At 43.1% G+C, this 23,312-nt stretch overlaps 1 protein-coding gene across 2 annotated transcripts; it reads right to left on the bottom strand.

Moving 5' to 3' along the window:
- Positions 1 to 1,347: 1,347 nt before the first annotated feature.
- On the bottom strand, positions 1,348 to 21,287 carry MXRA5 (matrix remodeling associated 5). 2 transcript variants are annotated; one of them, XM_075736375.1, is made up of 7 exons: positions 20,681 to 21,287; positions 18,088 to 18,303; positions 15,624 to 15,753; positions 14,909 to 15,299; positions 6,687 to 11,705; positions 4,903 to 5,803; positions 1,348 to 3,366 (listed from the first exon to the last, which is right to left on the bottom strand). In XM_075736375.1, exons 1-7 carry the CDS (start codon positions 20,878 to 20,880, stop codon positions 1,455 to 1,457), a joined length of 8,769 nt encoding a protein of 2,922 aa, XP_075592490.1. In that variant the 5' UTR covers positions 20,881 to 21,287; the 3' UTR covers positions 1,348 to 1,454. The 2 variants fall into 2 exon arrangements, with proteins under 2 accessions (XP_075592490.1, XP_075592499.1); XM_075736384.1 differs by having other exon boundaries at positions 1,348 to 3,363.
- Between the last annotated feature and the right edge of the window lie 2,025 nt (positions 21,288 to 23,312).

Below are 23,312 nucleotides of genomic sequence, written 5' to 3'. Positions count from 1 at the left end.
TCAACATCCTTGTTCTAATCAAATGCTTTTTACTTCAAGTACTTCAGTTCTGTTTACCATGATAATAAATACGCATTTTGCAACAGCTTACAATTTTCCTAAACTGGATAAATTTGTCAGGTGAGGAAACATTTGTTTACAGTTTTACAACATGTAAATATTAGAATAACACTTTATATTACTTTCTGTCATGTTTTAATCAATAGAGAAAATAAAAATAAAACTTTTATTCTCATCATATTCTAAACCACAAGTTTTAGGAACAATCAGAACTTTAAGAATTCAGGAATATCTCAGCGATTCCATATGGTTTAAAGGTGAGTTAACATTTGCAAAATTCTGATGGGAGTTGTTTGTTGAAACACGGTCATATTCAGCATTTTGTAGCAATTATTTCAAAAGCATAATTGATAAATCTTATTAAAATTACGTACAGTATCCAATAAACCATCCTTGATTGCAGAAAAAGTAGTGAATTTGTAAATGTATCCTGAAATATAAGAAACAGGAGTTTTAAGGTTTTATTAGGAAATCATGTTTGGAAAGATAAAGAGTATGTGTAACGCTACATGACTTCTGTTTTTTGACTTTATACTCTCAGTGTTTGGAGTTCCCTATTTTCTCGAAACAAGACCACAGTGAATACATTTTTTGGAAAATATTTTTTATTATAAAATGTACAGTATATTGACCTTAATATTATAAAACACTGTAATGTATCAGAGTCTTGTAAAGACCAATAATTTATAAAATGAGACCAAGTTCATTGTTACTCTTCCTAGTCTCATAGTCTGATTTAAAAATATATATAAAATATATAATGAATGATTTGACTGTAGCATCCTTAGTAGCTGGAAAAGGTTTGTTCATATGTTAAGGTAATTAATGTCTGCATGTATTTTTATTAAAATAGATCACTCTTATTTGCTAGGTTAGTCTTTGATTTCAAAGAGCTGATAAAAGAATGAGCAGAAAGGTTAGTAATCATATTCTATAAGGCTAGATTATGTAAAAGCTCTGCAGGGTATAAAGAAAATTATGTTTTACTAAAGCACTTCTATCACTGCAGCTCATTTATGAACAGTTAATACTTCTTTGGTACTTTTAAGGTGCTTGTTAAAACAAGGAATAGCTTTGGACTATTGACAGGAGTAGAGTACTTTAGGTCTCAGATGCTATTGGATAGCCTGAAAAACCACACTACACTGTCTTAACAATTTAAAGACCTTTTCCAATGTGTTAGTCTCCTCAATTTCAGTATGTCTACTGCCTCCCTTTATTGCAGGGACGTATAATCATATTGAGTACAAAAGCAATGCACTTTGCATGAAAATAGGGGGAGGGGGGTTCTGCCCTCAGCCTTCCTGGCTTTGTTGCAAGCAGTACTTTCCTTGTTGCACTCGCTTGGCAGTGACTCGAACACTAGTATCCAGCCAAAGGCATTTGTTTTAGTGTTAGAATATGTGTATGTATGTTGTTTTCGAATCGCTGCCTAGTATATTTTTAGCAGTGCATTTATAGAAGCCCGCATCCCTTTGAGTAGACTGCTGGATGACTAATGACCCCTGAGGGTGGAGGAATTTGTTTCCATACAGACGGGATTGAGCTCCTGTTGTCAGATGTGATTTGTCTGGAAGCTCCCATGTTATTTCTGCTTTAGGAATCCCAATGGCCATGCAGTTCAGTTTCACTGAATTTCCAGGCCTGGCGTAGATGACAGGTGCTGGCTCACTCGTGATCCGGGGAGGATAGGCTATCACGATGACAGGCACATTCATAACAGAAGTGCCATACTCTGTGGACACCTTGCACAGGTAAGTGCCCCTGTCAAATACAGAAGCCTCGCGCACTGTCAGTGACCCATTCTCCAGCAGAGAGAAGCGACCCATAGCCTGGGGAGCATCCAGGACCATCCCATTGGGCAGTGTCCAGGAGATCTGCGTCCGCTGGTTTGGCTGGGTGATGCAATGGAGCTGCAGAGTTTCTCCATTGATGATGCTCACCAGGTTGTTGTACTGGTTGCTGATTTCTGGCCTGAGTCCCACCTTCAGGAAGACTACCCGTTCCACATAACCTCCTGGGTTTCTGGCTGTACAGCGGTAAGTCCCAGCATCCCCAGCGGACAGGTTGCTGATGTGTAAGATCCCATCCCTTTTATGGTAAAATCTGTGCAGACGGCTGCCACTTAGCACTTCAGTGCCATTGGGCAGGATCCAGCTTGTGCTGGGCTTGGGATTCCCCTGGACTGAGCAGTTCAGATTGATGCTGTGCCCAGCAATGGCAGTGATCCTTTCATTGACAGGGTCTCTGAAGGAGGGTTTCTCCAAATGGTCTGTGATGAGGAGATGCACAATCAGTCTCGCTTCCCCTCCTTCGTTCCGTCCGATGCATATGAGCTGCACCGCATCTGTCTGCCTCACCTCTCTGATGTCCAAAGTACCGTTGCGATGCACAGTGATCCTGTTCCCATAGTAGGGAGCTGGCAGGATTACTCCTTCTGGAAAAGCCCATAGGACCCGTGGAGTAGGGATGCCTTCAGCTTTGCAGTCAATAAGTTTCCGGCTATCCCTGATGGCTGTCTCCCTCACAGACGTTATTGCGCTGAGATGACCATTGATTCTGGGAGGCTGAACATTAACGTGGATCCAAACGATTTTCCGATCTTCTCCAGCGCTGTTCCGCACTACACAAGTATAGTTACCACTGTCAGATCTTTGGGCCTTTTGGATGAGGAGGGTGCCATCCCTATACACCTGGTATTTGTCAGATAGGGCAGGAATGGGCCTGTTGGTTGGGGAGAGCCAAGTCACTTTGGGAGTGGGTTCCCCTTTGGCTTCACATGCTACTGTCACAACATCACCATAGGGTACATTAATAACGACATATGTTTTGTTCCTGATAGTTGCAGGCTCAGCCACTACTTTGACTCGCACTTTCATCTCATCCTTCCCAATCTGGTTCTCGGCATAGCAGGTGTAGTCCCCTTCCTCTCTCAGTCCAACATCATTGAAATACAGGGTTCCATTATTGAAGACCACGTATCGCTTTGTCCGGCTGCCACTGTCGTCTGACTGCATGAAGGTATTGATCATGCTGCCGTCTGGGAGACCCCACGAGATCTCAGGATTTGGCAGACCTGTGGCTACACAGTCAACTTTCAGGTCCCCTCCATACTTGACCTTGTGGTTATTCTCGTTCTTATGTTCTATTTTTGCTGGTTTCATCATCACATTCACTTTGAGGACCACGTAGTCATCACCGATCTTATTGCGGGCCACACACAAATAGTCTCCTGCATCTTTATCTGTAACTGAATGGACAACCAAAGTCCCATTGCTGAATACTTTGATTCTAGTCTCCAAGCTACTGTAAAGAAAGAAAAAAGAACAGAACATGAGCTGAAAAATCACATTTAGGTATTGAGTGAAACCTTGGGAAAAACCCCAACAACACAACAATACTGAAAAATGAGAGGAGCATTGCTAATGTTAGATAATTAGATGATCTGAAATGTCCAAGATATTCTCCACCAAAAAACAAATGGAAAAAAAGAATTCTATTTGCTTGTAACCAAGCAATCCTACTGTTACATTCAATGAGTTTAATGCTGTTTTTGAACATTAAGCAACTATCAAATACCAAATGGTGGTATTTTTTACTCTTTTGACTGCAGGTACAGTATTCTGTGTCGTTCAACTACAGGATCTCTGAATGATATATGCCACACAAACCTATATGGACCATAATTATGGAGTCTGGCACTTGGGTCCTCAGCTAAAAACAAATCAAGATGAGCAACTTTCTCTGGCCTCAGGTAATCTTTAGAACAATCACAAAGAAGCAAAATATTGCTAAGCTTTGAAATATGGAAAAAAAAATATTTTCAGTGTGCTAAAAAGCTATTATTCCTTTCCACTTCACTATGGAATTGGTGCATTGTGGTCAAAACTAATATTCTCAGTAGCCTCAGCTCTCTCCCCAAAGAAGATCTGCTGTATTTGAAAAACAGCCCACACAAAGATCATGAGGGAAAATGAAAAATACCAGTATTCTGTTGCTATCATTATGAAGCATAAAATAAATTCTGGATTTTGTGCTATCTACAGGCTACCTATATTTTTTGTCAGTATGAAAAAAATGATGACTACATTCAGCTATCAAGAAAGTCATTGATAAGTATACATTTTAATTTCAGTACATTTCTCATCTGTTTATAGTGTTCAAAGAGTGAGTAATGAATAATTCATAGAGCAGAAATTATGTTTTCAGCAAAGTCTTAGAACAGTCATTGTAGTTCTGGAGAAGTGATATTTTTCTTGACATTATGAACATTGGAGAAGGTATTATTTTAAGCATTTATACTCAACTGGGTTTGTACAACTTATTGCAAGGTGACATTTATTTATACAATGATGTTAAAATGATCGTGCTTACTTAAACCATTATAAGATGATTTCTTTGCCCCATATTTACAGTGTATTATCATTTGTACATCAGATGATAAACAAAATTCAGTGTTCCCATTTTTCCTGGGGAAAAACAGGCACCTATGCAACTCCATGCAAACTAGGCACAATGGAACAAGCACTACATGAGTTGTGTATCTTAACTTTTGTCATTGGACTTTTTATTACTTTTACAAGTGACTGTAAAAGACAAATAGTGGCAGCTTATCCTAAACACCTGAAGCTGACTTTTCAAAAGTACTATTGTTTTCAAGAAAATTACACTAAGTTATGACTTGGCTATCTTTTAATATAATTTCACATTTTTCCTTAAGGATTGAGGGCCTCATTCAAAACTCACAGAAGTCAAGAATGAAACTTGCACAAATATGTATGGTCTTTTCTCTAAGTTTATCTAAACTGTAATTTAGTTGTGACACCTCAAATAGTAATTTACCTGTGTAAGGAATCAATCATCCTTTTGGAAGGCAACCTCCATAATATCCGAGGCCAGGGGTCACCAGAAGCACTACAGTCCAAATGCAGGATGCTGCCGTATGTTACATCTGTCCTCTGAGGAGAGCTCCCGGTGATCTTAGCATTAGATGCATGCTTCTTCACATGGAGTTGTACTGTTCTCCTGGCAGCTCCCACCATGTTAGCAGCAACGCACTCGTAGGTCCCACTGTCCTTGGGGGAGACGTTGCGAATATAAAGAGTTCCATTGGGAAAAACAAATAAATTCCCATTGACAAACTGAGAAGGTCGGATTTGCGTGCCATCAAAGACCACCCAGCGGATGCTGGGAGAAGGTGCTGCTTTGGCAGTGCAGTGGATGTTAATACTGCTACCAAGGGGCAAGGAAATGTTCTCTTGCTTGTCCTGCTGGATGATAGGCGGTAAGGCTGCAATGTGCAGCCTCACTGCAATGCTGTCAGCTCCTGCAGCATTGCTTGCTACGCATTTGTAAACTCCTCTGTCTGAAAAAGTTGCTTGCTTGATAGACAAGGTTCGATTTTCATGAAGCATTATCCTGCTATCTGTGGTGGTGACCGTCTGCAAAATCTTCCTATCTGGGAAAATCCATGAAATATGTGGGCTTGGAGTCCCACTAGCCTGACATTCCATTGCTATGGTCTCTCCAAAATAGACCGTGAGGTCTCGATAGCGGGAAAGTAAAATTTTGGGCTGCTGGGCTACAACTGTGAGCACAATGATCATTTTATCTATGCCATGCAAGTTCTGAGCTGTGCACAAATACTGTCCACGATCCTGAAGTTGGACATTGCGGATAAGGAGGGTACCGTTTTTCCAGACTTCAAACCTTTGTAACCTGGTATTGGCTGTCATTAGAGCTCCTGGGAAGGTGAGAGGAAAGAAAGAAACAGAAATTCAAAGGGTTTAACACTTACACTGTTGCATTGAAAAAGTCTTATTTAAGATTCTGGATTTACTTAATACCAACTACAACTTCAAAAGGATCACATGACATCTTCCGACACTCCCCATAGCTCAAATTAGTCTTTGTTTCTATTGCAGAACTAACCATGCTAGCTTGCAAGCATGTACAGCGTGGGAACTTTAAAGGGCTTTATGCTTTAAGAATCCTCTTAAATCTTTACAAAATATCTCTTTTCCTTTTGCTCATGGAGATCACACACACATCAATATTTAAGGCAGCAATGTTAACAAACCCATACTCATAAGTGCCGTCTTCATAAATTCTAACTGCTGTGAATAACCAGAGTTGGCTGCTATTCCCCCTTCAAAAAATAAACTCATTAAATAGTTGAGGTTTTCTTTTACTACAAGAAATACTGTGAAGTTATTTTTGCCTGTAATGACTAGTTCCAATTAGTCACATTTTATCTAGAATGATTAAAAGAGATAGAAAATATGTCTTTAAACTAAAAGATGGTAGACTCAGATATAAGGAAAAAATTATTCACTGTGAGGGTAGTGAGACACTGGAACAGGTTGCCCAGAGAAGCTGTGGATGCCCCCTCCCTGGAAGTGTTCAAGGCCAGGTTGGATGGGGCTTTGGGCAACCTGGTCTAGTGCAGGGGAGTTGGAACCAGATGATCTTTAAGGTACCTTCCAACTCAAATGCTTCTGTGATTCTATGAAAATATTGTTCAGCGTTTTGGAGTATTCCTGCAATCACGTTGCATTTCTATGCAACAACCCAAGTATTTGTAACCTTAAAAAATGTGTAGAAGAACACACTTTTCCCTGTCTTACCTGTAGAGACTTTTGTCCAAGTAATAAAAGGCTTGGGTTCCCCTATTGCATCACAAGGGATAAAAGCATCTGTTTCAGCAAGGATGGATATGGTGTGAGACCCTTTTGTGATAATTTTAGGTCTTTCTCCATGTATCCTGAAATTAGTGGAAGACTGAATTACAGTCAAATTGTGTGGCATAATGCCTCCCACATAAGGCACAGATGGAACTTTTTGATGACGATGATGGACATTTTTAAAAGGATGAACTGTAGTGGGTATCTGTGGTTTTGTGCGCTGCGAGAGAAAGGCTGGAGGGGTAATCTTCAAAATCGCTGGTGGTGATGATGTGCTGGTAGTGGCATGTGGCATTGGAGGCACTGGAATAGCTGTAACTTTCTGCAGTGTAGTCCTAGTAGGGGAGACCTGGGCAACCTTCTTCTCATTTGTGTCTTTTGGGACTAGTTGACTAGGGACCACTGGTTTAGGATGCATACTTAAGTGAGGGAATATCCTTGTTCTGTTGAAAAGGAATGGCATTCTGGAACTGGGATAATAGGGGATCCCTTGACTTGGTAGTCTCCCTGCTGTGCCTCTGTTATCTGGAACATAGTTATTTCCAAAAAACCGTGAATTAATATTGTTTCTGTTCTGACCTTGATTACCAAACTTGCCTGCAGTGAATGGATTTGTTTTGTGAAATGGAGAAGCTTGTGTTGGCGGAGTTGTTTCTCTCTGAGAGGCAAAAGATTTTTTGTCCTGGATGGTATGTGCTGCATATGCTGTTATCTCTGGTTTGTTTGTGTAGTGAAGAGGCTGATGTGTTATAAAATAGCGAAATGAACCTTGTGTTACAATATATGGAGGCTTCACTGTGCCTCTTACTGGAACATGCTTTGGAGGCACAACAGGCAGTCTTTGGTTTAGGCTTGGTATCATTCCAGCAGGTGGATGGGGAAGGTCTGGGTTTAGCAGTAAACTGTTGTTTGACTTGCTACTATACATCTCTTTGAATTGCTCCTCTTTCGACTGTATGCTAATCCTGTTTTGGCTAGAGGAAGGAGTAGGGTGTACATTCCGTCTTGAGCTCACCACCATTTTGTCACCATCTGCTTCAACTTGTTTTACTTCTGGGAACCTTTCTTGATTGAAGGCATTACTTTCCTCGGTGGTATAATGAAGGGAAGGATGTGAAGTGCTTGAAATGGAAGGGGGAAGACTGGCAAGTTTTATAAATGGAATGAAGGCAGTGGATGTAGTCGGAGGCTTTTCAGTTGCCTGCAAAGTGGGATCATGATGAAATACATGTGACACAGCTTCCTTTTCCTCTAAGGAAGATGTTTTTGTTCCAGTCTGAGAAGCAACAGATTTCTTTTTTTCTCTAAGTGGAAAAGTCTGAGTTTGTGTCGTGCTGAAGGAGGAGGACAAAGTAATCACCTCATATTGCTGAGGTGGCTCAGTTATTGCTGGTGTTTCTAAAGATACTGTGGGCTTCCATGGCTCCTTTGAAACTGAGAGGTCCTTAAAAACTTCCACTGTGCCAACAGGAATACTGAAGTCAGTCACAGTGGGATATATCAGCTGGAACATTCCAGCGGTTGTTTCATTAACCACAACTTCTGAGTCAAATAGGAAATGCTCTTCTTGAGATTCTGGTTTTGTAGATAGTATCAGGCTGTTCGTATGCTCAGAAGATGTTGTGCTTAATTGTTCTGCCTTACTATCCATAATTTCAGAATCTGCTTTAATGCCCTTCTCCTCAGATATATTGTCTAACGAGTGGTATGTTGGCACTTCACTTTGCTCTGGTTTCAGAGGTACACTTGACTCTTTTGTGGGAACTGAATCATGTACAACATATGATGATAAAATCTTGATAGGTGCAGTCACTGGAAGTGCCAAGGTTTCAGGAGCAGTAGAGACTATCACATGTTTTACTTCAGGTGGAGAATCAGTAAGCCTAAGGAAGGAAGTTGTGACCACCTCTCTGATTTTGGTAATTTTCTCTAAGACAACCGGATCAGTAACTAATGAAGGAGTGTATTCCATACGCTCCTCTTCCTTAGCCTGTATTTTGACATTGCTTTTAAGATCAGGACTTTCAAGAGTTGCAGAAGTTTTGGTCACAGCTTCAACTTCAGGTGTCCTTGGAACAATAGGCATTCCCTCCGTGGTTAAAACAACACGGGGGAAAGGCTTTGGTCTTTGTCGGATTCTGTTTGGCCTCAATCTCCTTCTCCCGTAAGGCCTTTTTCTAGCATGCTGAGTAACAAGTGAAGGCATGGTCTTTCTATAGGGAGTTGTTGTTGTGGCCACAGTGGTCAATCTACTGATGAAAGAAGCAGCTTTTATCCCTCCTGCTGTTTTATGAAGAGCACTAGTACTTGGCAAAGTGAATCTGAGATCTGGTTTTGGAGTAGCCACGTTTCTATGTTCTTCTCCCTGAAAATTTTCTGCATAACTGCTGGACATGCTTTCTTGAGTCACTGCATTCCTGTGGGTCTCAGATTCTTCCTTGCTCTGAACCCTATTGGGTGTGACAGCTGGAAAACTTGTACTTAAGTCTGCCATTTTTGTCTGACCTGTGGATACTTCGTTGTGCTGGTGTATCAAGTCATTGCTCATTTCAGTAACAAATGGAGAAACAGATGAAGAAATGGTAGTAGTGCCTACAGAATCTGTTGGGATGAACTCATCCAACTGAGAAGGTGTTAAAATTATGTTGTCAACATGCATTGGGTCCACTTCATTTAACTTTACACTTGTCTCCAAGATGCTATGAAGATCCACAGTCTGAGATTCAGCTAAGACAGTAGCATCAAGTGGTAGCTCAGCAAAAGCAGAATTTTCCTCTGGTGTAGAAGATAGAGTTCTATCTACATTTTCCACTGTGAATGAACTGCTCTGAATATTAGGAAAGTTTGTTACAATTTGTCTGGCTACAGGTTCTTCACTGAGATCATGGATGTTTTCTTTGACTACAACTGAATCACCAGTCCTGACATCAAGATGGTGCTGGCCTTGGGGTTCCACAGTTGCAGAGACAGGAGTCAAATATGGATGTGACACAGGGATTTCTGCAGAGTATATACCTGCAGGTGTTTCTAAAGCTCTGTGGTTGGAGAAGGGTTCAGTTTCTGACCTTGTTAATATGGCTTGGACTGAAAATGCTTTAGTGTTGTGGGAAACAGTGACTGAGAATGGCTCATCTTCACCCACAGGTGATGCATCAGCAGAGGAATCTATCCCCTCAGCTGCTGTCTCTGAAGGTGGAGGGCTCGCTACCGGATGAGGGACTGGAGTAGTTTTCTGCATGACTGATGGCACTGCAGTTGTTAAAGAAATGGCTGTAGCTGTTGTTGTTCTAGGAAGATTCTTCCCACGGACCTTTGCCAAAATGTCAGCCCAATGCTGTGGATTAATCTGCTTGCCTGCCATATTAATTCTCCTTCGAGATTCAAATACTCTCCGGCCTTCTGCAACATTGCTGTCATGGGTTCTATCAGTACTTTTCCAGATTTTCATTTTCCTTCTGCCTTTCTTCCCCTTTTTAATTTGAGCCTCTGGCACCTGGTCATTTTTTTGTTTAAAGGAAATTTCCCGGTCTTTCAGGTGGTTCTTTCTTCGTGGGAACTCCTCCGCTCCTCCTGCCCCTGATCCCTCTCCATCATCTAGTACCCGCCCTCTTGTTTTTGATGAACTTCTTGAGCCTGGGCGCTTTTTTAGTTTTATCCTTTTAAATGATCTGTCAGACACCATTTTATTTACTGTGACCCTTACAACAAACTGATCCGATCCCTGCTGATTGACAGCAACACAGCTGTAATGGCCACTATCACTGACATGGCTTTTTGGAATAAGCAAAGTACCATTGTCCAACATATATGCTTTTGAAGAGTTTGATAAATCATTAAGGACCTGGTTGTTTGGAAGAATCCAGCTCAACTGTGGCTCTGGGATGGCAACTGCATTGCACGGCAAAACTATTGGATCTCCAACATTTTTTTCAACTCTCACTACATCTGAATCAACTGCCTGAATAGCTGGAGGCTGCACTAGAAGTCTGTAAGCCATTATGTCCACATCATCTCTCACCTGGGCAACGCAGTAGTACAAACCACCATCAGTGTAACTCACTGCTTTGATTATTAGCTGGCCACTACTGAGAACGGAAAACCTGCTGTCTTTCTGATTAAATGGTGCCTGCAGTTTAGTCCCATCTGGAAAGAGCCACTGAACAGAGGGGCTCTCAGAGGCTTTCACATTGCAGCTCAGCTGACACTCTGACCCTTCCACCACACTCTGTGCTGTCCTCATGCTCTGGTTTTGTTCTATCATTACCCAGCTTCTCTGCTGCCCGGTGTCTTTGGTACGAATTGTCTGAGAAAACACAGTAAAAAAAGATAGCACCACTTTTTTCCCTGTACTCTGACGCCTGTTTAATTGGATATTTACAAGAGGTTGCATCACCCAGGAAGGCTCAGCCAGTATTTGAGCTTTTACACCTGTGTAGTAAAGAGCATCATAATCTGAGCCTTGCCTATACCGATAGCTTACTTTAGGCTCTTTGCTGAGCATAAGTTCCCTCTCTAATTTGACAGGTACTTCACTGTAATAAGCTATAAGCTTCCATAATTTTTCATAGTTTTCTCGATTCATTGGACATTCAAAATCCAGTGAAATTGTAGCATTTATATCAATCTCCTGAGTCTGGATTTGATTCCACTGAATTTTGGTAGAGCCTGTTGGTTTTTTGATTTCACAGTTCAGGTGGACTACGTTGCCATGCTCATCAGTCATATTTAGAGTAATGTTCCATGGAGAGGACTGAAGCTCTTCCAGAGGCATTTCATAACTGTCACCATCTTCTTCATCTTGAGTGCTGCTATTCTGCCTCAGTGAGGACTGAATGACAGGTTTCCTACAGGAAATATCTCTCAAGTTTTGAATATCTTCTTTTTGCAGCTGTTTTGGGCTGTTGCACTTAGGACAGAGCTGTCCCCCTTCATAGGCTTTGTCCTTTTTGCATTTTAAAACACCTGCACAGAATAAAAAAAAGAAAGAAAAAAAGGGAAAATAAAAGATAGGTAAGCTGAAGAACTCTGTTGTAGAGTTAGAGAACTCTCAAAAATGTGAAATGGACCGCCTGAGGAGCACATTATGGCATGTGACACATAAGGCAAGGCTTTTAAAATGGCACCTCTTTGTTTTCACAGTCGAATGGGCACCTGATTCTCAAGCCAACCACAATTTCTTCTGACTTTAATGAGAGGATTGAATACTCCATCCTTCTGAAAATTAGATTCTGTGCCTCTGAATAAAACGTCTAGAAATTGAAGTGTTCGGAGCAACATTTTAAAAGAGAGTAAAAAGCTATGCTGTTTCAAAAAGTCTGCATCTGTACAGTGTCAGCCTACCCATCTAACTTGTGGGTCTAACATGAAGAGGACTGGGTCCCCTCAGCTTTCAAAAATGCAGCATTTACCTGAGAAATGCTGGACTTTCTCATTAAATAATCCAGGAAGCTTTTAATTTTTCTTATTCATTAACACCAGTACTGGCAATACACAAAACATTCTACTGTAGTTACCAAAATCTGCTGACTACTTCCTGCATTTACAAGCTATTTGTCAGCAGCAAAAAAAAAAAAAAAAAAAAAAATTGCCACATCTTCCTTGACCTCTGAAATAACTGTAAACTCTGTAATGATAAAATAAAAACCAATACAGAGAAGGAGCACTAAAACAGGAAATAATAGCCTTGACTCCTCTCTTCTATCAATGCCAGGAAGATTCTTGTCTGCAAAATAACAATCATATTTATTACATTGTTCTGCTCATTAGAATGTCAAATGTCACCTTTCATATTTAGTTGGGAAACATGTTGTAAATAAAATGTATTCCAGTTGTTATAGGAATAAGTGTCATGCCAAACACTCCTGAAGAATGAGGGATCTTTGAACAAATGAACAATATACATGTGGGTTATAAGGCAAAATGCTAGGAGAAGAGGAAAAGAGTGGCAAAATTTCATACCATTTTTTAATTGAAAAATATGTGCTTTGCCAGTCTGATAAATCAACTTTCTTGAGAAGTTCTTACAAATGGACTATTTAACTGAACCAGTCTATCACTTGCAGATTCAAATATGATGTTTCAAAGATAAGGAAAGCATGCTTCATGACAGAACTGGCCCACAATCAACCTGGCAGCGGACACATTGGTGACCAACTGGTGATCAACTTTGGCAGTAGCCACACTGGTGATTTATGAAACAGCACTTTTATAAATCTGTGTGGACAGAATACCCAAAGAAGTTAATGTTATAGTTATATAAAGATACAAAATCTGTCATACATGAAAACGATATGGATAAATTCTTTTCTCTTTCAAAAAATCTCTACTGTTGTAGTGTAAAAAGGTGTCATGGTTTAACCTGGCAGGCAACTATAACCACCACTCCCTACCCTGGAGTGGGATGGAGCAGAGAATCGAAAAAACCCTCATGGGTTGATATAAAATCAGTTTAATAGCATGGAAAACAATAATAATAATGATGATGATGATGATGATGATAAAAGAATATACAAAACAAGTGAGGCACAGCATAATTGCTCACCAACCACTGACTGATGCACAGCTAGTTCCAAAGCCATGGCCCTCCCCAGCCAACTTCCCCCAGCTTATATATTGAGCATGACATCATATGGTATGGAATATCCCTTTGGCCAGTTTGGGTCAGCTGTCCTGACCGTGCCCCCTCCCAGCTTCTTGGGCACCTCCTGTGGAAGGTTTATGCCTCCTTGCTGGCAGGGCCTGGGAAGCTGAAAAGTCCTTGTCTTAATTGTAAACACTCCTTAGTGACAACTAAAACATCAGTGTGTTATCAACATTATTCTCATGCTAAATCCAAAACGCAGCACTATACCAGCTACTAGGAAGAAAATTAACTCTATCCCAGCTGAAACCAGGACAAAAGGGAATTTAATTGAATAAAAATGGTAACAAGCCAACACTGTGCAAGGAAAGAAAGTTCATCTAATAGTTCATTGTTATAGCTTACAGTGCAACTTAAGTAGACTTAATAGACATTTGGATCAAGGAGAGTATATAAAAATATTAAAGTTTAAGTTAGATGCCTCAAGTACCAGTTCAGTCAGGAACACTTACACTACACATTCAAGTATCACACACTCTTAAAAGTGTTGTCCTATAGCTAAGGGTAAAACTGCAATGAATTACACATTCTAAGATTACAAGATCCACCATCATCCACCACACATGCTCCAAATCATTATATAAACCTTGTGACTCCTGACTCATCTGAGACATCTTTAGTTGCAATCAAATGACTATTCCCTCTTAATATTTTAGCAGCAGCTCTGGTGTAACACCACTCCCGCTGGCCTACTATAGTAAGCACTTAACTACCTGAGATGGGGCATTGGTGACCTGAGATGCCCAAATCGAAAACTGACATTCAAAAAACCCCTCATTTAGTGTATTCCTGATATAAAGGCATTATAAAACTGGTTTGTTCAATGGTTTGTGGTTTTTATTGCTTCTAGTATATTGCTTCTGCACATGACCAGAAGTGTTCCAGCCAAAGCAGAGTGATACTAACCTCACACCTAAGCCTGAATGAAGATAGATCAGCTATTCTAGGAAAAAAATGCAAGAGTGTAGGTGTTCTCTGAAAATACTTAAAATAGATTTGCTCCATCACAAAAGAAAGTTGCGGTCAATGAATAAACACAGATAGACATGAAGGATGCATGAATATTACATAACAGCCTTAAAGTAATAGCATCAGAGTTAAAGGACTCAACAAGGAATTCTGAAACTCGATTTCCATTCCTTCCTTATCCAAACAAATGCAAACCCAATCTTCCCACCTTCCATGAGTTACTAGCTTTGTTGGTTGAGGATAATTGCCTATAACCTATCTCCTCCTTCCAATTTAAAACTTTACTATCACTTTTTCCATCTTGAATGTAGTGGCTAATTTCTTTGTTGTCAAATACAGATTTTTAGCTAGTGACACACAGCTGCTTCCTCTTTACATTGTTGTTTTAAATATTTATTGAATATTGCATTTATTGAATGGTAATAGAACATAACAGTGTGCATAGACATAATGCAAGTAATAATACTTAGGAAATAACAAAACCATCCATATGCAGAACAAGAAAAAAAAAATCTAACATTATGAGTTGAAGAAGCATTGGTATTTTTGCTCTTACCTCCAGAAACTTCATTCCATTCAAGGAGCCACTTTAAGCTGCAGTCACAGGCCCATGGATTCCCATGAAGGTAAAGATTCTCCAGCAGCGGCATGCCTTGAAACATCCCTGCAGGCAAGGTCCTAAGAGCATTTTCAGACAGGTAGAGATGTCTTACTGTCGACAGTTTGAAATAATCAAGGACCATAAATGTTGAAAAGGTGCTGGGGTGAAGTTGCTGGAGCAAATTTCCTTCTAAGTGGACCAGTCTCAGAGAAGTTAATCCATTAAAAGCATTTGGATGAATAAACTCAATTCTGTTGTGGTCCATGTGCAGTCTCATTAAGCTTGAAAGTCCTTGGAGAGTTTGACCAGTTATGACTTTCAATTTATTGTAACTAATTTTGAAAACCTGGAAAAAAAAAAAAAGAATAAAAGAGATTAATTTTGGGGTTTGATCTAAATCCAAATAGAATAGCAAGCATGCAGAAGTTTTCCTCCCACACTCAAACGTCCTTTGCACCACTGAAAAATTATATGCTAGTCAAAGAGAGAGAATGCAGCTGAAAATTAGTTGGCATTATCAAGTATGACATAGGAATACTTAACAGATCTCTAATGTATTTGGAGGGAAAACGATATCTTAATCCTAAGACACTACAAAACCCACTTATTTTTCTCTTCTGTTATTCATTGAAGTTAGAATTTATGAAATTTAGGAAGACCTGAGCATTACCTGTAGAGACACAAGATCTTTCAAAGCACCATTAGGTATATTCTGAATGTCATTTCCATGTATCATGAGCAATTCCAGTTTCGTAAGTCCTGCAAAGGAGTTTTCGTATATAGCCTGTATACTGTTAAACCTGGAAAAAAATCACACGTGCAGTTACATTTTATGCACTGACTGTCACGGACTGCAAATGCAAAATTAGTATAACCTAACATTCAGGAAAAATTGGAGAGATCTTAATGCATTGTCAAAGGGCCAGAAGTTACTGAAACATTTTTACAAGGCCAAGTATACTTAGTCCATGTTTACATTAAGATTTCTTTCAACTCAATTTGTGGCACTTCAGCCATAATTTAGGAGCAAGAGTAATAAATAGGCGTTTAATTTCTAATAGTTGTCAGTATGTTTTTCCATGCAGCTCAGTTTATGGAATGGTAATAAATTAATGGCCTGTAGCCAACCAATGATGCTATGGAGCCTGGCAAACTAGACAGGCTGCAACGTTGCCAAAACAGCATCTAACAATAAATGAATAAAGATTTGGAGAGGACATTAAAAATAGATATCTCCCAAACAGCACAAGAAGCAGGAAGTCACATCCTGCTTCACTTACTGTTACAACATGTAATTGGTTACATCAACTAATTACATAAAATCTAGGAATTGACCCTCCAATTACATAATTTGAGCCTAGAAACTCCTTCTAGGGAAGGAATACAGAAAATCTCCTTTTGAAAATAATTCAGTTTCACTTTGGACAAATAAATCAGGTTTTATGTGCCAATATGGAAGCCTTAAGTTTGGCGGCCTAGCTCTGCATTTGGGTTTTCCATATGTAGACATAAATTTAAACATATGAGCTAATCTGGGCATGAAGTCTCTAAGCATCACATTTTAAAGATTTTTCCTATTTTTTTAACACTTTCTAGAAAGGAAGGGAAGAGACAAAGAGAAATTAAAGTACTTTTAACATGGAGAAAATAGTTTTAGGTCCTCACCATGCTTTCCATCTGACGATTCTGAATTTTCTTAAAATTTAGACTACTGTTTTGATATTTTTAGTACTACTACAGATCTACCGGGCTTATAGCAGTCATCCTATTTTTTTTTTTTTTTCAATTTTAACATCAGCTCTTCTAAAAATACGAACTTCTCTAAATAATTGCCAGTTAGGAAAATAATCTTTACCTCCTGAATATATAGCATCTTAAAATAGAAATATAGTAAAAGCTCTTTTTCAAAATGAAAGAACAAAAGATAGTTAAGACTGTTTCTTCCTAGGAAAGGACACAACTCAGACCATGTCATTCGTAGTGATGAAATACAAAGATAGGAAAGGGCTTCCATGCTCGCAGTATCAAATAATGCACTTTTATTAAAAAACAGCCAAAATGCTTAAATAACTCAGAAGCCTGCATCCCATTTTCAAAAGCACTTTAGGGATAGATTTTGCCATAGAATGTTGACGTATGGGGGAGAGATCACTATGAATATGCATGGGTTTGAACATGGGAGGACAGGGAGACTTTTTTTTACTCAAAAATGGCATGACAGATCGCTTTAACACACATGTACTGAGTACAAGGGCATTTTGAGACTAAAATTTAGGTGGATAAAGTGCTGGTGGACAGGTATTTTTAACTACAGAGAAGTAAAAAAAAAAATTAAAAAAAAAAAAAATCAAGGTCTATAACTGTCAGCTCTTCATGATCAATGGCATCTTACAGGCCTTGGGGCAGTCCGGGCAAGTTCATTCCAGGTAGTGAGGCAGCTCTGATATCAAGCAGAAGAGGACTGTGACTCCTGCACCATGCCATGTCACATAATGACCCTACGCAGCACTTTTGGGATATGCAGCCTACCAACTGTCCCTGCCTTATCTCACAATCTGACAGATAGATGTGAGTTGGCAATAGCCTGGCAGAAGAAAGCGAGTTGGAGCCTGAGCAATCTCTCCCCAAAACATTGATGTCTGCTTATATTGCAGTTAAGTTCCTTGAAAAAAACCCCAAAACCCCAAAGGCAATGGAATAACTTTGATTTTACTGTATTGCTTTAAGATATGCTATATCTCATTTTTCTCCAAAATGCTACCTGGCTACATTCTTTACATCAGGTATAAAATTCAACATTTAGTAGAAATCCCATAGTAGGTTTAACTCAGTATAGGTTTTTATACACTACAAAAGACTGCATGTACTATTTGCCAAGAAGAACTGATATCATGATATAAATATTTATTTGAAAAAAATAGTAACTTTTCTTTGAAACGCAGGGGATAGACTAAAACTTTCTCCACGCCAGTAACTGTAGTGTTTGAAATACAGCACCTTGCGAGTAACCACCCACCTCCGCAACCCTACTTAAAAAGTAGACACAGAGATGCCGGTACGCCGCACGTGCGCGAAGCATCCCAGGTTTCCTCAGCAAGAACGTAAAACCGTTTGCTACAAACTGCCATACAAACCCAAAATTGATTCTTTCCACGTGTTTCGAAATCCTTGCCGGCACGGCTGCTAAGGACCGAAAGGTGCAGTGGACTTCGGTGGGGAGGTAGCAGGCGCAGGGCTGGGGGCAGGCCAGGGCGGCCGGCGGCAGCCCCAGCCCCAGGATCAGCACCACGGAGAGTGCCCCCGCCGCCGCCCGCTCACCCATCTTGGCGCCTCCCCTCGCCTCGCTCCTCCTGGGTCGGCCGGGGGTTGGAGGGGGAAACGGGGAAAAAGAAAGAGAGAAGAAACGATGACGTTTGAATCCTTTTAAACAGCTTTATATAGCTAGCGATGCTCTGCAGCGTCCCAGAAGGTCTGTAGACAATCAAGGCAAAGTTCAGTCGGAAAGAGGTTTTAGTTCTTCCAAGTCAGTTGCTACTTCAAAGTTAACTTCCCCCCCCCCCCCCGCCCCGTAATTCACTTCTACTTTTCTGCTACATACCTAATCGACTAAAGTTATGCTGTCTCCCTACGGTAATAGATTTTGTAGATTTGTTCTATACACCGAGGGTAGTACTTTAGTCTCAACTAAAAATTGCAAAACTTCAAGGGAAGCGTCTAGTTCAAGCAAATTGCCATGGCTCCCTCTACAGTCAGTGAAAGAAAAAAACCCACCACCCAACCCATATTCACTTGAAGGTGAATAATATCAGGTATCTATCTACCTGATCAGATACCTAGAAACAGTACAAAACAGCCTCATTAGGTCTCTAATTAGCTAACTCGCCTAGCTTGGCTGTCTAATTTTTAGACAGGCTACTGACTTCCAGGAGGGTAAAATTTGGCCAAATGAATCCCGCTCATAATGTTTATGGGAACTGGCATCACTGAGAGAGAAAGAGTAAAAGAAAGAATTGCTTTGCCAAAGAACTGGACTCTGTCATCCTTTGCCATGCATTGCTGTGTGATGTCACATGTGCTCTTACGTTGCAATCTTAACCAAACAAGAGTTATGAATGATCAGAGTGGACAAAACTTGGCAATTTATCTCGAAGCATAAGCACAGACCTCAGAGGACATGTAAGCAAAAACTCTTCTATTTATAATCTTGCCATGTCCATCAACGCTCAAGTTCAGATTTTCAGAACTGCATGTATAAATCTGGATGGCTAGACCCGTGGAGAGTCATTTAAAGATGCATACTGTGCTAGAACAGACAAGAAAACACGAGTTATCAACTCTGAGCACTAATCATTCCTGAAAATAAAATAACTTATGTAGATGTCTAATTAATGATTAAGCAGCCTAACTCTGGAGAAATTAATCTGAAAACCCCCTATTCTTATCCCTACCATCAGAAGAATTTGGACTCTTCAGATTAAAGCCACACAAGAACGCAGGCTACTATTAGTCGCAGAAATTTAGCATTGCTGTTCTTGTACAACAGCGTGACCACGATGGAAAGGCATTATATTATGAGTTCCATTAGTTATTGCTTTCAGTATAAAAGTCAGATTTTCTCAGATCTGCTAGCGACGAGACACACATTTTTTTCCCTAAGCCCATCACGTGCAAACCATTACGGTTCAAAGGAGAGCCTCATCGGGATGAAGAGGTTTCGCAAATATCTGTGGTCAAGTTAATGAGACGTTTAGCATTCTTTACAAGACAAATAGCTTTTTCATTTGCTTAAGCATATTCAGGTGCTGTTTTCCTTAATGTCCTCTTTAATGCAAACTCCCTTTAAAAACCATCCCACCCGCTTCCATCCCTTTTGGGAGGGGGCACGGCATTTCCTTACAGGAACAGCTCGCCGAGGTTCAGAGGGAACTGCGGTGACTTGTGAGGGGCTGGGGAAGAGCTGGCCGCGGGGACTTAGCCGTGCTTCGCCCGGGTGAGGAACACCGACGGCCGAGCGCAGGGCCCCGACCCCCAGCCGCGGCCGCTCTCCCAGAGGCCCGGCCGGGGAAACCCCGCGGCCCGCAGGGCCCTGGCCAGGCCGGACCGCCTCCGGCCGCCCCGGGGCGCCCTCGAGTCACCCGCCCGCCATTGGCTGCCTCCACCGCCGCCGCGCAGCGCGTCAGCCAATGGGCTGCGGCTCCGCCACCGCCTCCGCCGCTGGGGCGCGGCTGCGGAGGGGCGGCGGGGGCGGTGGCAGCCTGCCGGGAGGCGGGGCGCGGGGCGGGGCCTGCGGCTGCGGCGCTGCCCCCACGGCTCCTCGCGTGGACCGCGCCCGCCCCGCGGGGAGGTTTGCGTGGGGCGGGGGGGGGGGGGGCGGGTCCCGAGCCGCGCTGCCCCTCCTGCTGCCCCGCGGCCATGGTGCAGGGGGCCGGGAAGGAAGCGCGGTTCCCCCCCATCCCTGGGTTGTTTCTTTTACTGTACCGGAGGGCAGATGCTTCCCATTAGGGAAGAATGTCCCCTCCGGGCTGAGCAGCGGGACCGGGCGGGCTGACGGCGGCTGCCGGCACACGGCGGCACTACCCGCAGGGCGCCCGACCGCCGCCAGCCAGGCAGCCGCGCCGCTCCCCTCCTCCTCCCGCACAGACCCGCCAGGGAGCCCCCCACCCCAAACCACCCCCACCCCCCAACCGGGCCCCGGCAGCCGTGACCGGCCGTGCGCGGGCTCCTTACCTGCAGCCGGGCGCGGCGGGCTCAGCAGGCGCTGCCCGCCGCTCCCATGTCCCCGGGGGGCTGCGGGCGACCGGCGGCACGGGGCGGCGCGGCGGGCGGCCGGCGGCTACCTCGCTCCCGGCCTCCCCTCCGGCACCGGCTCGCCGAGGCTCATCGCAGCCCGCGGCGGCCCGCCTCGACGCCGCCTTAGGACTCCTCATCGCCCGTCATCCTGCGGGATTCGCCGCCCTGGATGGGTCCCCCCGAATAAGCATAAGCGATGCGCGGGAGCCGGGCAGGACACCCTCTGGGGTGCTGTTTTTTTAATTACTATTATTTTCTCCGAGCGCTCGCTTTCTCCGGGTGCCCCAAGTCCCCGCGGGAAAGTCGGGGCGCCGGCAATCCCTCAGCCCCGGCGGGAGCCGAGCGCGTCGCTCCGGGCTCTGCGGGAACTCCGTGGGCGAGCAAACGGGCGGGCGATGCCGGCGGTTCCCCGCCGCTTGACGGGCTGCCCGGGCGCGCAGCTCCCGCGGCGGCAGCCTCCCGCCGCCCGCCGCGGCATGGGGACGAGGGGCGCGGGGTGTCGGGGTTCCGCCGCTCCGCCCGCCTCCCCGCGCCGGGCGCTGTGCAGGGGGAGGGCTCGGCGGAGCGGCTCCTCTTGCGGGATGGGCGGCCCCTCCGCGGGGGTGGGGGGGAGGGGGGGTGGGGGCTGCGGGCGGGTCCGCGCCGGGGGGCGGGATGGGGGGGGTGGGAGGTGGGCGCCGGAGCCGGCGGAGGGGCCGCGGGAGCTGCGGCCGCAGGGGGGGAAGTGGAGCCCACGCCTGGGTCCGGGACCTGAAGCGCACGGAAAGTTTGTTTCTGGGACCTGGGCGGATCCAGCGCTCTTGAAACGCTCCGATGTGCAGCTATCTGCGTTGTGCACTCACACGTGCACACACGCACGCACACCCACACACTCCAGCGTATAACCCCCCCAAATGGACCAACCAGTCTGGATTTCTTATTCTTCTTATAGTGATATAGGTGTCCCATCACTACACGACGAACTAACCTCACCACCATCCCTGGTGCAATCTGGCACCATACTGCTGAAGAGACCTGTATCCAGTCTGCGTGTGAAAATCTGATCTCCTGCATCATACTCAAGGAGAGACACACAGATAAATCATAGAACCATAGAATCTCAAGGTTGGAAAAGACCACTAATATCATCAAGTCCAACTGTCAACCCAACACCACCACGTCTACTAAACCATGTCCCGAAGTGCCACAATCTACATGTTTTTTGAACACCTCCAGGGATGGCGACTCCACCACCTCTCTGGGCAGCCTGTTCCAGTACCTGATCACTCTTTTGGTGAAGAAATTTTTTGTAGTATATCTAACCTAAACCTCCCCTGATGCAACTTGAGGCCATTTCCTCTTGTCCTTTCGCCAGTTACTTGGGAGAAGAGACCAACACCCACCTCACTACAACCTCCTTTCAGGTAGTTGTAGAGAGTGATAAGGTCTCCCCTCAGCCTCTTTTTCTCCAGGCTAAACAACCTCAGTTCCCTCAGCCACTCCTCATCAGATTTGTGCTCCAGAACCTTCACCAGCTTCGTTGCCCTTCTCTGGACATGCTCCAGCACCTCAATGTCTTTCTTGTAGTGAGGGGCCCAAAACTGGACACAGCACTCGAGGTGCGGCCTCACCAGCACAGAGTACAGGGGGACGATCCCTTCCCTAGTCCTGCTGGCCAAGCCATTTCTGATACAAGCCAGGATGCTGTTGGCCTTCTTGGCCACCTGGGAATGCATGTGAACAGAAAAAAATCTCAAAACTGGAATGGAAAGACAATGACAACAATGCAGGAAAAGGCAGCAATCAGTAACAAAATGAACCAGACTGAATGTAGACTCAGTCATGAATTGCCTTTTACCTTTAAAATCCACCAGAGAAGCAAACTTCAATTTAGAATCATTAAATCATTAACAACGCTCTCCTCAATTTCCCTCCTGTATTAGCAATTTTTTCAGTAGACAAAGTTAAGCCTACTTCTGGTCCAGTGAAAAATACATCTTTCAGATGGACCATGGAAGACCAGGCACTATCATCTACTTGGTTCCACTGTGTGGTTTTTGGATACACATGATCATCTGTTCTCTAGATAGCCAATGTGGCACTTACTTACCCTCATCTGTTCTAGAAAAACAAAGAACTTTTAGTCTTTCAATACACAAAAGAGTTGCAGAAATCAGTACAGATGGATCTTAAACTGCAAGAAACCCTATGAGTTTTGGCATGGAGCTTTCAAATTCCATCTCCAAGGTAAGTAAATACAGCGAATGTCATTACGTTCTAGACTATAAAGCTGTGGCAAGTGTATCACCACCAAATTAATAGAAAGAATCAGAATCAGAGTTAATGAACCATTTTTGGCTATGAAACCTGTAAGAGGTGTGATTATCAAAATAGTTAGGGGAGGAGAAACCTCTTCAACTGTTAGTGGTAAGCTGTTGTCAACATCAGAATCTGGACAAATTATATCTTCCAAATGTACTAGTAAAGATTCACTTTCAGAAAAAAATTATATCCATGCTTTTAGCTGTGGAATTTCTTTTGTGTCATGGTTTAACCCTGGTGGGCAGCTCAGCCCCCACCCAGCTGCTCG

This window comes from Balearica regulorum, chromosome 1 (assembly GCF_011004875.1).
Source record: "Balearica regulorum gibbericeps isolate bBalReg1 chromosome 1, bBalReg1.pri, whole genome shotgun sequence".
Classification (NCBI taxonomy): Eukaryota; Metazoa; Chordata; class Aves; order Gruiformes; family Gruidae; genus Balearica; species Balearica regulorum.
The sequence above is the reverse complement of the archived record's forward strand: the minus strand, read 5'-3'. Positions and strand labels throughout refer to the sequence as shown.

Bases quoted from the DNA above. Each gene is read 5' to 3' on its own strand.
- MXRA5 (XM_075736375.1), bottom strand. From the start codon at position 20,880: ATGAGGAGTCCTAAGGCGGCGTCGAGGCGGGCCGCCGCGGGCTGCGAT. The intron at 15,300-15,623 runs GTAATGCTCAGG...TTTTTTTTCCAG, and splicing joins AAGATCTTGTGTCTCTACAG to GTTTTCAAAATTAGTTACAA. The intron at 5,804-6,686 runs GTAAGACAGGGA...TCACCTTCCCAG, and splicing joins TTGGACAAAAGTCTCTACAG to GAGCTCTAATGACAGCCAAT.